Source organism: Schistocerca gregaria, unplaced genomic scaffold (assembly GCF_023897955.1).
Source record: "Schistocerca gregaria isolate iqSchGreg1 unplaced genomic scaffold, iqSchGreg1.2 ptg000169l, whole genome shotgun sequence".
NCBI lineage: Eukaryota > Metazoa > Arthropoda > Insecta > Orthoptera > Acrididae > Schistocerca > Schistocerca gregaria.
In genome coordinates this window covers 14245278-14256126 of record NW_026061724.1, presented here as the reverse complement: position 1 = coordinate 14256126, position 10849 = coordinate 14245278, and the positions used below count along the sequence as shown (strand labels likewise).

General features: G+C 25.1%; 1 protein-coding gene across 1 annotated transcript; it reads right to left on the bottom strand.

Moving 5' to 3' along the window:
* Positions 1–733: 733 nt before the first annotated feature.
* Positions 734–2027, bottom strand: LOC126302174 (NADH-ubiquinone oxidoreductase chain 5-like). The gene has a single exon (XM_049991724.1). It carries the CDS (start codon positions 1582–1584, stop codon positions 1234–1236), a length of 351 nt encoding a protein of 116 aa, XP_049847681.1. The 5' UTR covers positions 1585–2027; the 3' UTR covers positions 734–1233.
* Between the last annotated feature and the right edge of the window lie 8822 nt (positions 2028–10849).

The window sequence follows — 10849 nt, the reverse complement described above, 5'->3', positions numbered from 1 at the left end:
CAAAAAGATCAGCACGAATACCATTCTCAATACGATTCTTCCTAATCGCAGTAATCTTTTTAATTTTTGACGTAGAAATTGCACTAATTCTACCAATTGTAATTATTTTTAAAACTTCAGACATTATAATCTGAACAGTATCAACAATATTTTTTATTCTAGTTCTATTAGGAGGACTATACCATGAATGAAACCAAGGAGCATTACAATGAGCAGAATAAAGGGTTGTAGTTAAATATAACATTTGGGTTGCATTCAAAAAGTATTGATATTATCAATCAACCTTAAATAGAATAAGAAGCGAAATATTGCAGTCAGTTTCGACCTGGAAGATTGGTATGTACTACCCTTATTCTTATTAATTGAAGCCAAAAAGAGGCGTATTACTGTTAATAATATAATTGAACTATAATAGTTCCAATTAAGGAAATGTAAAGCCAATATGAAAGCTGCTAACTTTTTATATTAGCGGTTAAACTCCGTTAACATTTCTAAAATTTATATAGTTTAAATAAAACATTACATTTTCACTGTAAAAATAATATATCTATATTTATAAATACTTAAAAGTAAAAATACTTCCTTAACATCTTCAGTGTCACGCTCTAATTATAAGCTATTTAAGTAAACGAAAAACAATATTACCAAAATAAATATTCAAAAAATAAAAGTTAAAAGATAAATCTTGAAATTAGAATCATATCAACCTTGAATATAACCAATTAAATAAGTAAATAATCTATATAAACCTTGACCACCAAGTAATTCACCTCAACTATAATCAAATGACTTAGATGAATAATAACCTATTTTTAAAGGAATATATCTAATAAACTTAGTTGAAAGAAAAGGTATAAATCATATAGAACCAGCAAATCTAACAAAAGAAAGTATACTTAAAGAAAATAAATTATGAGAAAAATCAAAATTAGAAATAAGATAACCTAAATAAGCACCTAAAATAACAACTGTAATAGTTAAAAACTTTAAATAATAAGGTAAAGCAATCACATGAGGAATAGGAAAAATTAATCAAGATAAAAGACTACCACCAAAAACAGCAACAAACAATAGACCAATTATTCCAAATGAAATATAATAACCCTTATCATCAAAAGAAAATCTAGAATAAAAATTATTATCACCAGATATTGAATAATAAAACAAACGAAAAGAATAAGAAGCAGTTAAACCAGTAGAAAAAAAATAAAGAAAAAAAATTAAACAATTAATTCATCTTAAACAAACCATCTCAAGAATTAAATCCTTTGAATAAAATCCCGCTAAAAAAGGTATTCCACACAAAGATAAACTAGAAACATTAAAACAAACTGAAGTTAAAGGTATGAAATTAACAATTGATCCTATAAAACGAATATCCTGAGAATCCTTCAAATTATGAATTATTGAACCTGCACATATAAATAATAATGCCTTAAATAAAGCATGAGCCAATAAATGAAAAAATGCAAGCTTTGGATAACCTATAGCCAAAATTCTTATTATTAAACCAAGTTGTCTTAAAGTAGAAAGAGCAATAATCTTCTTTAAATCAAACTCAAAATTATCGCCCAATCCAGCCATAAATATAGTTATACAACCAATTAAAAGTAAAAATCAACCACAATTATAAGTATCCAATATTGGTCTAAAACGAATTAATAAATAAACACCAGCAGTAACAAGAGTAGAAGAATGAACTAAAGCAGAAACAGGAGTAGGAGCTGCTATAGCAGCAGGAAGTCATGAAGAGAAAGGAATCTGAGCTCTCTTAGTTATAGCTGCTAAAACAATTAATATAGTAATGAGCTTTATTTCAAAAGAATTAGAAATAAAATCATAATAATAAATATAATTTCAACCACCAAAATTTAACATTCATGCAATAGAAATTAAAATAGCAACATCACCAATACGATTAGAAAGTGCAGTTAATATACCAGCACTATAAGATTTTACATTTTGATAATAAATAACTAAACAATAAGAAACTAAACCTAAACCATCTCAACCTTATAAAATTCTAATTAAATTAGGACTAATAATTAAAAAACCTATAGAAAGAATAAATATTAAAACAATAATAATAAAACGATTTATATTCTTTTCACCAGATATATAATCCTCTCTATAATAAATAACCAAAGAAGAAATATATATAACAAAAGATATAAAAATAAGAGATATTCAATCCAAAATTAAATTTATAACAACTATAGAACCATTTAAATTGAAAAGCTCTCACTCAACAAAAACTCTATAATCAATTATTAAATAATAAATACCTAAAATAAAAATTATAGTTCTCGAAATAAACAAAGAAAAAAAACTCAAAGAACAAATAGAAAATAAATTCACGGCCTAAGATGAAAAACTTCATATCATTGATTCCACAAAACAATATTTTTAATTAAAATACTTAAGCAAACTAAACAAAGAAATATTCACCCTTTAAACAGAGAATATTTAAAGGCAATCAATGTAAAAGTAAAAGATGATATTCACGAAAATAACCAAGAGAACAAGTATAAACACCAGAATAATAATTCCCATGCTGAGAATAAGAATATATATACAAAGTATAAACAGCTCTAAAAAAAGATAAAAAAATCAAAGCAAAGAATCTAAAAGAAGATCAAGATATAATTCTATTTAATAATCTAATTTCACCTACCAAATTTAAAGAAGGAGGAGCAGCCATATTTGATGATCTTAAAAGAAATCATCATAAAGCCATTCTTGGCATCAAATTAATTATACCCTTGTTAATTAATAATCTTCGTCTACCTAAACGTTCATAAATAATATTAGATAAACAAAATAAACCAGAAGAACATAAACCATGACCAACCATTAGAGAAAGAGAACCTACACAACCTCATCAATTCATAGTCATCAATCTACCAATAACCATTCTTATATGAGCAACAGAAGAATATGCAATTAAAGACTTTACATCAACCTGACGAAAACAAATAAATCTTACAATAACACCCCCAGATAAACCTAAAGACAATCAAAAATAATTAAACTTTAAACCCAAATAAGAAATAACCTTTATAACACGAAAAATACCATAACCACCTTACTTTAATAAAACACCAGCAAGAATTATTCTACCTGAAATAGGGGCCTCTACATGAGCCTTAGGAAGTCATAAATGAACCAAAAACATAGGTATCTTAACTAAAAAAGCCAAAATTATAAATACATAAAACATAAAATAATAAGAACCAAAATCAACCAATAAAGGAAAATATAAAGTATTAGAAAAATCATAAACCTTAAATAAAACTAATAATAAAGGTAATCTAGCAACCAAAGTATAAAAAATTAAATAAACACCAGCCTGCAAACGCTCAGGTTGATAACCCCAACCCAAAATTAAAAGTAAAGTAGGAACTAATCTAGCCTCAAAAAAAATATAAAAAGAAAGAAGACTTAATCTAGCAAATGAACAATAAAGCATAATTATTAAAATCAAAACCATAAAAACAAAACAATTAGAATGATATGAACTTAAATAAACTGAACCTCTAGCAGTGATTATTAAAGAACAAATCCAAAAACTAAGTAAAATTAAACTAAAAGAAAAATAATCAATACCAAAATAATATCTAATTATATTCAAATCAGCATATGAATAAACACAAATTATAAAAACAAAACCCGACAGAAACATTAAAGAATGAACCAACCATCAACAATTATTTAATAAACAAAGAGGGATCAAAAAAATAGTTATAAATAAATACTTTAACATAAAGATAAACCTAAAGAATTAAAAAAATCATTACCATGAGAACGAATTATTGAAACTAAAATAGAAAGACCTAAAGCACCCTCACAAACAGAAAAAACTAAAAAAATAACAGGAAAAAAATAATCATAATCAAACTCAATAAGAAAAACAATAACTAACATAAATAAAGAAAGAACAATATATTCTAATCTCAAAAGAACCATTAATAAATGTTTACGTTTAGAAGAAAAAACATAAACACCAGCAAAATAAATCAATAAAGAAGTAAAAATAGAGAATATAAACATTAGTTTTAATAGTTTAAAAAAAACGCCGGTCTTGTAAACCGGAAATAAGTCCAGCCCCCACTTTTAAAACTTCAGACGTGGAAAAGCTTCCATCATTGGTCCCCAAAACCGGTATTTTAAATAAACTAACCCCTGAAATGATCAAAATAATAATTATACCATTATCAAATGTAATAAATATTAATTTTATTAAATTAAGACACCCAATATCAATAATGCTTTTTATTATCCTTCAAACCTTCCTAGTTGGATTAATAACAGGAACAATAATAGAAAGATATTGATTATCATATATTTTATTTTTAACATTTCTTGGTGGTATACTAGTATTATTTATTTACATTACAAGAATTGCATCAAACGAAATATTTCAGCCTAAATCAATCACTATAATTATTACATTAATAATGTGAGTATTTATCATATTAATATTAATTATTCTAGATATATCTATATTTATAGACTCTTTCAAAAACACCGAAACTATAAATATTGATAATTCAATCAATTATCAAGAAATAACAATATCTTTAGAAAAATTATATAATAGACCAACATTCATTATTACAATAATAATAATAATTTATTTATTTTTAGCACTACTAGCAGTTGTTAAAATCACCAATATTAATCAGGGACCTATTCGTAAAATAAGATAATTACTAATGAATAAACCCTTACGATTAAGACATCCTTTAATTAAAATTATTAATAACTCTTTAATTGACTTACCTGCCCCAACAAATATTTCATTTTGATGAAATTTTGGATCCCTATTAGGTTTATGTTTGGTAATTCAAATCGTAACTGGACTATTTTTAGCTATACATTATACATCAAATATTGAAATAGCATTCAGTAGTGTAGTACACATCTGCCGAGACGTAAATAATGGTTGAATTATCCGAACCTTACACGCAAATGGAGCATCTATATTTTTTATTTGTATTTACTTACATGTAGGACGGGGAATTTACTATGGATCTTATATATATATACATACCTGAATAATTGGTACAGTGATTTTATTTTTAGTTATAGCAACTGCATTTATAGGATATGTCTTACCCTGAGGCCAAATATCTTTTTGAGGTACAACAGTAATTACTAATTTATTATCAGCAATCCCATACTTAGGAACAGATTTAGTCCAATGAGTATGAGGAGGATTCGCTGTTGATAATGCAACATTAAATCGATTCTTCACATTCCATTTTGTATTACCATTTATTATTGCTGCTATAGCAGCAATTCATTTATTTTTTCTTCACCAAACAGGATCTAATAATCCTCTTGGACTAAATGGAGATATTGAAAAAATTCCATTCCATCCATACTTTACCTTTAAGGATTCTATTACATTTGTAATAATAACATCATTATTAATTATACTATGTTTAATTAATCCTTACCTATTAGGAGATCCAGATAACTTTGTACCTGCCAACCCATTAGTAACACCAGTTCACATTCAACCAGAATGATATTTCCTATTTGCATATGCAATTCTACGATCTATCCCTAATAAGTTAGGAGGTGTTATTGCATTATTTTTATCAATTAGAATCTTAATAATTTTACCATTTTATAATAAAACACCATTCCGAGGCATTCAATTTTACCCTATTTATCAAATTTTATTCTGAATTATAGTAGTTGTTGTATGCTTACTAACGTGAATTGGTAAACGACCTGTTGAAGAACCTTATATTATAACAGGTCAAATCTTAACAATTATTTACTTCACATATTTCTTAATTAATGTCCATGTCGCAAACGCATGAGATAAATTAATTAAGGAATAAAGTTAATTAGCTTAGGAAAAGCATATGTTTTGAAAACATAAAATTCGAAGTTTAACTCTTCTATTAACTTTTCTCAAAAAATTTCACTAAACAAATGAGATAAATAAAATCTTTAAACCAACAAAGAAAATAAAAAAATTCAAAGATAAAGGTAAAAAACTTTTTCAAGCTAAGTACATTAATTTATCATAACGGAACCGTGGTAATGTTCCACGAACCCAAATAAAACCAAAAGATATAATAGCAAGCTTAATAAAAAATATAAAAGAATAAAAATCACCGCCCAAAAAAATTAAAGCCAATAACATTCTTATGAAGACAATTCTAGTATATTCAGCTAAAAAAATTAAAGTAAAACCACCCGCAAAATACTCAATATACAATCCTGAAACTAACTCAGATTCCCCTTCAGCAAAATCAAAAGGAGTACGATTAGTTTCAGCTAAGCAAGAAGCAAAACAAGCTAAAGCTAAAGGAAAAGAAATAATAATAAATCAACAATAAAGCTGATAGTTTATAAAATCAAACATATTAAAACTACCAATTAAAATAATTAAAGACAATAAAATTAAAGCTAAACTAACTTCATAAGAAATTGTTTGAGCAACAGAACGAAGAGAACCTAATAATGAATAGTTTGAATTAGAAGATCAACCAGCAATTATAACAGTATAAACACCTAATCTAGTACAACATAAAAAAAATAAAAATCCATAAGAAAAAGAACACATATAAGTTAAATAAGGAAAAATTACTCAAACGGCTAAAGAAATCATTAAATTAAAAACAGGGGAAAAATAATAAAGTAGGTAATTAGATATAATAGGAATTGGCTGCTCCTTACAAATTAACTTAATAGCATCTCTAAATGGCTGAGGAATTCCAACAAAACCTACCTTATTTGGACCCTTTCGAATCTGAATATAACCTAAAACCTTACGCTCTAATAAAGTTAAAAAGGCAACACTAATTAAAACACAAATAACCAATAAAAGAAAATTCAAAATAAATATAAATAAATCATAAAGTATCAATACTATTTGTAGAAAAAATCTACATAAATGAATACTAAATTCAACACATTAATCTGTCAAAATAGTAAATAAATTAATATTAATCAATATAACAAAAAATATTTTAACCATATGGTCCTTTCGTACTAATATGGATTAACAATCTTAGGATAGAAACCGACCTGGCTCACGCCGGTCTGAACTCAGATCATGTAAGAATTTAAAGGTCGAACAGACCTAATCATTGGGCTCCTGCACCCAAAATTTTTCTTAATCCAACATCGAGGTCGCAATCTGCTTTGTCGATATGAGCTCTCAAAAACAATTACGCTGTTATCCCTAAGGTAACTTAATCTTATGATCATAAATTATGGATCAAAATAACAAACATAAATAAATGATATAATAATGAAGAGTTTATCTATTCTTCATGTCACCCCAACAAAACATCATCATTAAATATAGAAAGACAAACAAAAAACTATATAAAACTAAAATGTCAAGCTCTATAGGGTCTTCTCGTCCTAAAGAAGAATTTAAGCCTTTTGACTCAAAAGTTAAATTCAAAAATTTATTAAGAAACAGTTGATTTCTCGTCAAGCCATTCGTTCCAGCCACTAATTAAGAGACTAATGATTATGCTACCTTTGCACGGTCAAAATACCGCGGCTCTTTAAAAATACGCTCAGTGAGCAGGCCAGACCTCAAAATATAAACAAGAGGACATGTTTTTGATAAACAGGCGGAAATCTATTTTGCCTAGTTCCTTATAATAAGTTCACAAGGTAAAAATTTCATACAAATAAATATACTAATTCTATCATTATTACAAAAATTTTAAAATTAAATTAATAATCTTAATAAAAAACCTAAAATATTTATAAAATCAAAATAAAAAATAATGAACTAAAACGTAATCTTAAAGATAGCTGGTTTAAAGCTTACTATTATATTTCTATAAAATAAATTATAGGTTATTAACTTCAAAGCTTATCCCTTAAAGAATAAATAAGTTAATATTATTACTTAAAAAATTAAATAAAAACAAATAACTTTAAAAAATTAAATTTTTTCTTAAGAAACTAGATATCTTGGGAAACGATTAACATCTCATTTCTATAAATAATTTAATAATAATTATGATACATTAACTAATAATTATTTATAAATCAACCCAAATCGAGACAAGTAAAATAAATACTAAAATTTTGATAAACCCTGATACAAAAGGTACAATAAATAAAATCTACTTAAAAAAATTTAAAATAATATTTCATAAAACACTTACATTACCAATAAACTATAATTTAAAAAATCAATTCTATAAAATATACTAAGACAAAAATACAATAAAATTATTTATATTAAATAATTAAATAAACAAAAAATAAATATAATAAAATAAATAATCAAGATATCCTGATTGCACAGAAAAATTTTCAGTGTAAATGAAACACTTTACTAATAAGTTATATCTTAAAACTCTTCCTAGATACACTTTCCAGTACATCTACTATGTTACGACTTATCTCATCTAAATTGAAGCTACTTTAAAATGAAATAGAATAATCAATAATGAGAGCGACGGGCGATGTGTACACATCTCAGAGCCAATATCAGTTAAATTAAATAAATTAAATTACTATCAAATCCACCTTCATTAACAGTATTTCACTATCAAATCCGTTATAAACAAAAATCTATTGTAACCCACCTCCTCTTAACTATAAGCTGCACCTTGACCTGAAATATTTTATAATTATAAATCTTGAGAATTATAACTCTAAAAAGATTCTCGGATAACGGAGATATACAAACAAATAAATTAAGTAGAGTAAATCGTGTATTATCAATCATGGGGTAGGTTCCTCTGAATGGAATGAGATACCGCCAAATTCTTTGGGTTTAAAGACCTTAACTAATAGTACCCTGGTAAATATAATTAACAATTAAAATAATAGGGTATCTAATCCTAGTTTATTATTTAAATTTCACAGATTCATAAAAAGGGCCACAATAAATTTTAACATTTCACCTTACAAATTTATATTTCAACCCTAATAATATAAACAACTGTTTTAACCAATAATATTCACTTGTATCAATCGTATAACCGCGGCTGCTGGCACGAATTATGCCGATACTAAATCAATTGCTAAATCCAAAATCACTTCATAATTAAATCAAATTACTGCAAAAAGAACATTTAGTCTAACAAAACTTACATATAATACAAAGAAAAAGTGAATAAACAAGCAAGAATAAAACTTTTAACAATAAAAAATAAGAAAATTTTAAATCTATTAATTCAGGAAAAAATAAAAGATTCAAATATTTAAAGAAAAAAAAGAAAAAAACCACAAACATTAGCAAAAAAAAAAGAAACGCCCCTATGTATGAACACATAACTTCTCTATTATATATAATTAAAGATTAATATGGAACATGTATAGCAATAAATGTATTATATTCTTTCTTATTTAATCTTTCTTTTCACTAATAAATAAAGAAAGATTAAATAATATAATAAATATATTTTATACAATTATGTAATTTAATATAATATGTTATTAATATGAATTCTTTTTTTTATATTAAGTTAACTTTCATATATATTAGTTAAATAATCTAATTATAGATAATTTACATAATTATATTATTATAATTAATATAATTATTTATATTAATTATAATATTTTATATTTAAATTAATAATTTTATTTATTATATCCAATTATAATAATATTAAATATTAAATTACATATTATTATATATATTATATTATAATAACCTATTTTAAGCTAAAAACATAAGTAGCTATAATCCTAGGTAAATAATTGCATTAAAATAATCAATTGATAATGGTAAGATGAACTTATAATACTTTAATTTCAATTAAATGTAATATATTAATATAAATTATTTATTATATATATATATAAAAAAATAAAATGAGCAGGATAAATTAATCCTAATTAAACAAAATAATACATAAAAGAATTTCAAAAAAAAACTTTCGATTTATATATTAAATAAATGAAGTGCCTGATTAAAGGGTTACCTTGATAGGGTAAATAAAGTAAATAAAATTACCTTCATTAAAATTACATAAGATAGAATTAAACTACCTCCTTTAGTATCAAAAACTAACGTGCATCATACACCTTAATGTAAAAAGGTAAGCTAAACAAGCTAATGGGTTCATACCCCATTTATAGAGGTATCAATCCTCTCCTTTTTAATGACCAACAACTCTACAAAACTTCTCTTCCTATCAACATTAATGATAGGAACGATCCTGTCCATTTCATCAAATTCCTGATTTGGGGTTTGAATAGGACTTGAGATCAACTTACTTTCATTTATTCCGCTCCTAACAAGAAATAAAAATATAATAATAAATGAATCATCAATTAAATATTTTATTGTCCAAGCAATAGCATTGACAATATTATTATTTTCAATTTTGCTGATTCAAATAAAATATCCCATGGGATGGGAAACAGAATTTATCCCATCAATAATAATTAGATCTAGACTATTATTAAAGATTGCACCTTTCCATTTCTGATTTCCAGAAGTTATAGGAGCATCAAGATGAAATAATTGTTTAACATTAATAACATGACAAAAAATCGCCCCAATAATGGTCTTATCTTATTGTATTCAATTAAGAGCTTTTATTTGAACAATTATTATCTTAAGAATTATTATTGGGGCAATAGGAGGTTTAAATCAAACATCCTTACGACAACTTTTAGCATATTCATCAATCAGACATCTAGGTTGAATAATTAGATCATTAACAGTCAGAGAAAACATCTGAGAACTATACTTCATTATTTACTCACTATTAAGATTAATTATAGTTTTATTATTTAAGCAAATAAATTTATTTTTCATAAATCAAATTTATTCAGCCAGAAATATAAAAACCGAAATTAAATTCATAATATTCTTATCTTTATTATCTTTAGGTGG